The sequence below is a fragment of the Centropristis striata genome, chromosome 14, assembly GCF_030273125.1.
Source record: "Centropristis striata isolate RG_2023a ecotype Rhode Island chromosome 14, C.striata_1.0, whole genome shotgun sequence".
NCBI classification, from domain to species: Eukaryota; Metazoa; Chordata; class Actinopteri; order Perciformes; family Serranidae; genus Centropristis; species Centropristis striata.
Genome location: NC_081530.1, coordinates 36,493,440 through 36,500,939, shown reverse-complemented (window position 1 = coordinate 36,500,939; position 7,500 = coordinate 36,493,440). Strand labels below are relative to the sequence as shown.

At 38.3% G+C, this 7,500-nt stretch overlaps 1 protein-coding gene across 3 annotated transcripts in view; it reads left to right on the top strand.

Moving 5' to 3' along the window:
- gabpb2a (GA binding protein transcription factor subunit beta 2a) overlaps nucleotides 1-1,017 on the top strand; it is a 9,358-nt gene extending 8,341 nt beyond the window's left edge. For all 3 annotated transcript variants that reach the window (XM_059350633.1, XM_059350632.1, XM_059350634.1), the window contains exons 6-8: nucleotides 1-14; nucleotides 110-231; nucleotides 673-1,017. The exon at nucleotides 1-14 is cut by the window's left edge and continues 163 nt beyond it. In XM_059350633.1, the coding sequence (XP_059206616.1) occupies nucleotides 1-14; nucleotides 110-231; nucleotides 673-1,017 (481 nt within the window). The remainder of the gene's footprint in view (nucleotides 15-109; nucleotides 232-672) is intronic.
- The last annotated feature ends 6,483 nt before the right edge of the window (nucleotides 1,018-7,500 follow it).

The window sequence follows — 7,500 nt, the reverse complement described above, 5'->3', positions numbered from 1 at the left end:
GCACGGCCAGCAGAGTACGGCGACCTTTGACCCTCTGGGCTCTGATTGGGTCTGATCGGTGTCGTTATTAACCCGTCCGTCTGTTTGTTTGTTTGTTTGTTTGTTCCAGTGTTGGCGGTGCCGGCGAACACGGTGACGGAGGAGGTGGTGACGGAGGAGCCGCAGCCGCCGCCGCCGTCCAGGAAGAGGAAGCTGGAGGTCACCAACAACCACAACGACACGGGAGAGACGGTGAGACGCTCCAGTACACAACAACAACAACAACAACAACAACAACAACAGTTACATTTCTTTGATCAGTTATTTTACAGACCGTTTTATTGTGAAAAACATACAGTATTAACCTCTTGCATGGAAAAAACACGCATACATACTGAGCCTTTTATTGTGAAAAAACATACGTACTGAACGTTTTTATTGTGAAAAAACATGCATACATACTGAGCCTTTTATTGTGAAAAAACATAAGTACTGAACACTAATTGTGAAAAAAGATGCACACATATTGAGCCTTTTATTGTGAAAAACATACATACTTAACGTTTTTTTTAACTATTTGTTGTATTGATGCTCCTATCATTGCTGCTGTAACTGTGAGTATTTCCCGCTGTGGGACTAATGCCTGCTCCTCTTCTCCTCTGCTCCTCTGCTCCTCTTCTCCTCCTGGTGCAGGAGCTGCTGCAGAGGCAGCTGCAGGAGGCCAACAGGAAGGCGCAGGAGTACCGGCAGCAGCTGATGCGGAAGGAGCAGGAGGCGGAGGAGTACCGCATCAAGCTGGAGGCCATGTCCCAGAGCCAGGCCACCTCCGGGAACGCCGCCGCAGGAGGCGCCAACGCCGCCAGCCCCGAGGAGGTGGTGGGAGGCGAGGAGGACGAGGAGGAGGTGGCGGCGGCCGGCATGGTGGAGGAGGAGGGGGAGATGGTGGTGCTGCAGGAGGGAGGCATCATCATGGAGGGAGAGGAGGGCCAGGTGACGCTGGTGGAGACCGGAGGGGAGGCCACGGAGGTCAGCTCGTAGGAGGAGGAGGAGGAGGAGGAGGTGGGGAGGAGGAGGTGGTGGGGAGAAAAGACAGATGTTAACGGGAGGAGGAGGAGGCTGGTTTGACTCACAGCTGGGTGACTAAACGTCTGCACCATTTGGAATCCCTTAAAGACAACAGAGAGGAGGAACAAAGTGGCTTTTCGAAAACAGCAGCAGGAGAAAGACGATACGGAGGAGTTTGGTTCGTGCGCCATTTTGAATCCCAGAAAGATTTGATAGTACTTCATAGAGGGAAGCAGAATGGCTTCGTATAAATGACAAACCACAGGAAGAGAGACGATCGTAAACGGACGACACAAACGAGACAGAGAGGTTTAGTCTGGTGCCATTTGGGATCCTCAAAATACTTCATAATACTTCAGAGAGGGAAGCAAAATGGCTCAGTATAAATAACAAACCCATAGGAAGAGAAAGTTTAGTCTGGTGCAGTTTTGAATCCCTAAAAGACAACAGAGAGGAGGAACAATGAGGCTTTTTTTCGGAAACGGCAGCAGGAGAAAGACAATCGGAAACAAACGAGAGAAAGGAGTTTGGTCCTGCACCATTTGGAATCCCTGAATGCTTCATCCCAACACAGGAAGGGCAACACAGCAGAAGAAAAACAACTGAAAACAGACTAAACAAACGAGAGTGATGAGTGTAGTCGTGCGCCATTTGGAATCCCAGAAAGATTTGATAATACTTCCGAGAGGGAAGCGGAATGGCTCAGTATAAATGACAAACCGTAGGAAGAGAAAGACGATCGTAAACAGACGACCCAAATGAGACGGAGGAGTTTAGTCTGGTGCCATTTTGAATCCCCAAAAGACAACAGAGAGGAGAAACCAATAGGCTTTTCGAAAACAGCAGCAGGAGAAAGACGATACAGAGGAGTTTGGTCATGCGCCACTTTGAATCCCTGAATGATTCCATCCGAACACTTCAGAGGGAAGCAAAACGGCAACAGAGCAGAAGCAAAACAATTGAAAACAGACTAAACAAACAAGACGGAGAACTGAACTTGAACCGAACACTTCAAGGAGGGAAGCAAAGTGGTAACCCAGCAGGAGAAAGACAACCATGATAGAGGCGCTGAGTCATGCAACGTTTGGAGTTCCCACTTGTACTCTTAACTGATTCCTCTTCAAGAGGGATGCAGAATGGTTCCCAGACAGAAGATGGAAACCTAATCAATGATCATACATCAAATAACGGCGTGAAGGTTTGAGAAAAGATTCTCTCTGAGCACGGCCCCGTCTGTTCCCTAAACATCCCTTTAACGCACCATTTTGCTTCCCCATTCGACTCTGAGTGACACTTTTAAAGACAGAATCACTAAACCCGAGGACAGCAGGAATTTAGAGTTTTTTAGTTTTGCGATTTAACATTTTCCTCCTTTGTTTTTTTTTACGCAATTGATTGGTTATCCCCGTTGTGCCGTTTCTATCCCCTGGATAAACTGGGACCATGTTGCACCGTTTTGAATCCCAGCCGATGAAACCTCGCTGCACCATTTTGCTTCCCTAAAAAAAGTCCAGACGAAACAGACTGTGAGAGCAAAGAAAAAGTGTTTTCAGGAATTTTTTGGACACTAAAATAACTCTGAACTGTTTTCTTACTTCTTCTTCTTTTATTTTTAATTAATGTTTTTGTTTATTATGTTTTGTTTTCGGACGTGACGTCATCATGTTTAAGAACAAATGTTGTTTTCCCCGTTTTGCTTCGTGAAAAATGACTCCAGAAGCTGTTTTTTTTTGGGATAAATCGCTCGATTATTCTGCTTTTTGTTCCGGTCGCTACTCGAAGAAAGCCAATTAATAACTGTTCGTTTACTGTTTGAATGTAGAAAACTCGTCTTTATCTCCGGATCCATCATGGAAACCTTTAATCTGCTCAGTAATTATGATTTTTTTGGGTCCAACAGGGCTGCAGCTCATTATCAATACAATTATTAATATTTTATAGTTTTGTTTAGAAAGATTCCCGTCACAGTTTCAGTCCAAAAACCAACATTTCTGTTCTCGAAGAGTTTAAAAACAGCAAATATTCACAATTAATAACCAGCGACGAGTTCACTTTGGTTATTTTTGATTCAAATCCGTCACAAACAGCTAAAAAACCAATAAAACCAATAATAAAATACAGTTATGAGCTCAGAAAAATGACACGTTTAAGTTGCTTCTTTAGCTTTTTTCTTTTTTTCTTTTCATATAATTGGAAACATTTTAAACAAATCTACAAAATATCTAATAAAATGATTTTTATTCATAAATTAGGCTTTGATTTGCCATTTTTGGTCTTAAAGTTGTTCAAAAATGACAATCAGCAGTCGTTTCAGATGTAAAAACAACTAAATTACTGCTGTAAAATGTTTAAAATAACAGCAAATATTCACATTTTCTAAGCCGTGAGCAGTTAATTTTGGTCTATTTTTCATTAAAATGAGTCATAAATCAGAAGTCTGACCAGCTGTTTCCAGTCAAATCTGATTTATAAACTCACAAACACATTGAAATGTGATTCTGTGTGTTTTTAACTCTTAATGACACATTTACATTCCTGTTTCACACTCATTCCTTCACTTCATCTTTATTGTTTAGATCAAGTTTTGCATCATTTATGTTTATTAAATTATTCCGTTTCAGTCCCTCAAACATCGTCTGTTACACGAAGAGAATTAGGTTATTAAATCAAGTCTAAAACGGGACAGAAAGTTTCGTTTCTTCATTAAAACGCAGCAGAAAACTAGAGTCAGCTCTCTCTGCTGCTGGTGAGTTCAAGGACGCTCAGAAATCTGAAATATGAGCGTCCACGGCAGGAGAGAAACTTTTAGTTAAAGTGCAGCACAAGAAAACCTGATTACAGCTCCTTGTTTTAATGTCTGGTTCAACTAAAGGCAACAAATATAATAATAACAGAAATATCTGATATCTAGACATTAACATGGTTATTATCTATTATCCGTCTTTCCATGACTGGAGATGGAAAAATGACACAAATTGAACAAAAAAGACTCGAAATAACATAAAATAGATGTAAAAATGACACAAGATTATCCAAGTAGACACAGATTGACTAAAACTGACAAAAAAATAGGTGTAAAAATGACACAAAGTATTGAAATAGACAGAAATTGACCCAAAAATACGCAAAATGACAAAAAAATTGTCGAAACAGACTCAAAATAACGAACAATAGATGTAAAAATGACACAAAACTATTCAAATAGACACAATTTGACCCAAAAAATAGATGTAAAAATGATTTAAAAAGACTCAAAATAACAAAAAATAGATATTGATAACAGAAATATCTGATAAGAGTTTAATTAGACATTTAACATGGTTTTATTGATGATTCGGTTGTTATCAATAAAACATGTTAATGTCTAGATATCAGATATTTCTGTTGTTATTATTATATTTGTTCCCTTCAGTTGAACCAGACGTTAAAATCAACCAGAAACTGAAGGAAACAAAGTGTTTAACACTTTTTTCTGCTGTAAATTAAATAATTTAGGTTTTTACACAAAGACACATTAGTTATTAATTAATAATCATTTATTATGTCACTAAAAGCCGTTAATAACCCGCTAATCAATCTAGTTCAAGTCTGTCCCGTGGTTTAGGTTTCTGGTCTGTCTGGTTCTAGTCCTGGTTCTGGTCCTGGTTCTAGTCCTGGTTCTGGTTCTGGTCCTGGTTCTAGTCCTGGTCCCAGTCCTGGTTCTAGTTCTGGTCCCGGTTCTGGTTCTGGTCCTGGTTCTAGTTCTGGTCCCGGTTCTGGTTCTAGTCCTGTTCCAGTCCTGGTTCTGGTCCTGGTTCTGGTCCTGGTTCTAGTCCTGTTCCAGTCCTGGTCCTGGTTCTAGTCCTGGTTCCAGTTCTGGTTCTAGTCCTGGTTCTAGTTCTGGTCCCGGTTCTGGTTCTAGTCCTGTTCCAGTCCTGGTTCTGGTCCTGGTTCTGGTTCTGGTCCTGGTTCTAGTCCTGTTCCAGTCCTGGTTCTGGTCCTGGTTCTGGTTCTGGTCCTGGTTCTAGTCCTGTTCCAGTCCTGGTTCTGGCCCTGGTTCTAGTCCTGGTTCCAGTCCTGGTTCTGGCCCTGGTTCTAGTCCTGGTTCCAGTTCTGGTTCCAGTCCTGGTTCTAGTTCTGGTTCTGGTTCTAGTCCTGGTTCCAGTTCTGGTTCCAGTTCTGGTTCCAGTCCTGGTTCTAGTTCTGGTTCTGGTTCCAGTCCTGGTTCTAGTTCTGGTTCTAGTCCTGTTCCAGTCCTGGTTCTAGTTCTGGTCCTGGTTCTAGTCCTGGTCCTGGTCCAGCCCTGTTGGGTCCCAGTGAGCAGCAGGTATTGATCATCTGATCATCTGATCAATCAGCTGATCGATCATCTGATCGATCAGCTGATTGATCAGATGATTGATCGTCTCCTTCCTGTCTCTGATCACTGATAGTTATTTTTATAATAAGCTCCTTAAAACCCTCAAACCTTTTTCTATGTACATATAAAGTTGTATTTTTTTAACTGTACCTGAACGCCTCACCATGATGATGATGATGATGATGATGATGATGATGGTTGGTGCATTGGTAATCTGAAATATAAACACTTTGTTTTTTTGAATTTCTCTCTTGTGTTTTTATCTCGTAGCGACGCCTGAACGCACCGCCTGGTTTTACCCTCAAAAATACAAAAAACCTAAAAAAAACGTTTTTACAGTAAAAACGAAAAAACCTGTTTTCACGGTTAAAAAACCCCAGTTAAGGTAAAAAAACCAACAGTTTTTACGTTGAAGAAAAAACATGTTTTACGGTAAAATAAAAACCTGATGTTACGATAAAAAATAAATAAATAAAACCTGTTTTTACGGTAAAAACCAGCAGCTGGTTGCCAGAACTTTACCGTAATAAACACGGTGCAACTTTTTCTAATATTTACGGTAAAATGATATTAACACTGTTGATTTCACGTTTCAGATTGACATTTTATTCCATATTTTACCGTATAAATAAAAAGTTTTTCCATTTAAAGAAACGCTGTTCTGACATATAGTTGACAAGGAAAAAAAAACTTTGACCAGATTTTACCGTTAAATAAGAGTTTATTTCTGTTACAGATATGGTGTTTAGTACATTTAACTGTGAGGAAAATATGTTTACTAAAAATAAATGCAAAACCTTCAGTGGTGGCTTATATATATGTTACATTAGATACATATATATACACAGTGGAGTAATGTATTATTAAAAACTGATAACTTTAACACCGCTGTTAGACCTTTAATGTCCTTCTGGGGATTAAAAAGTCTTATTGATATTATAATATATGTCATTCATTTGTTAATTATATTTATAAAGCTAAAACTAAGAGACAAATATACGTGACGAGATGAAAAAATGACACAAAATAGATGTAAAAATGACTAAAAAAGACAAGAAATTATCAAAAATGACACAAAATTATTGAAATAGACACATATATTAATACACATACTATTTTTATATGCCATGTAAATGTTTTATTTAATTTTATGAGTTTGTTTTTATTCCAATTTTTTTTGTCTATGATAAACAACATTTTTGAAGCATTAAAACTATTTTTAAAAACATCCACTTGTTCCCTTTGAAGGACAAAAATATCTGCTAAGATATTAAATTAAATGTTTAATTTTAACTTTAAGTGTTAATGTTCTGGGGATTAAAGTCTTGTTGATATTATGATATATGTCATTCATTTGTTGATTATATGTATAAAGCTAAAATTAAGAGACAAATATACATGACTGGAGATGAAAAAATGACCAAAAATAAATGTAAAAATGACCAAAAAATGGCACAAAATTATCAAAATAGACACATATTGAATTAAAAAGACCAAAATGACAAAAAATAGATGTAAAAATTACTAAAAAAGACAAAAAATAATTGTAAAAATGACACAAAATTATAGAAATAGGCACAAATTGAACAAAAAAAGGCACAAAATGCAGTATTTCCTTCTATATTTTATTTTTTCTATATTTCCCTAATATATATATTAGTGAAGTATAATTATTGATGCATTCATTTTAATAACTCATTAATAACTGTATTTACTGCTGTTAGACCTTTAACGTCCTTCTGGGGATTAAAAAGTCTTATTGATATTATAATATGTCATTAATTTGCTGATTATATTCATAAAGCTATAATTAAGAGACAGATGTAGTACATTAGTGTACTATTAGCAGTAATATTACAGTATTTGGCTGTATATGTGTAAAGTGACAGAAACAGCAGCAGAGAGTGAATCCCGCTCCGCTAGAGTAGAGACACTTTCCGCCATTGAGTTTCCATGTTTTCTCTGTATTTCCGGGTCTTTCTGCGGCTCTTGTGCTTCTCTCTGATATAACTCAGTATTATGTGTAGTTAGGGGGAATAAAGTGATCATATTAGTCCGTTTTAAGGCTTAAACACCGATTATTTCTCGGTATTACTGCTCGGTGTTGGCCTACATCT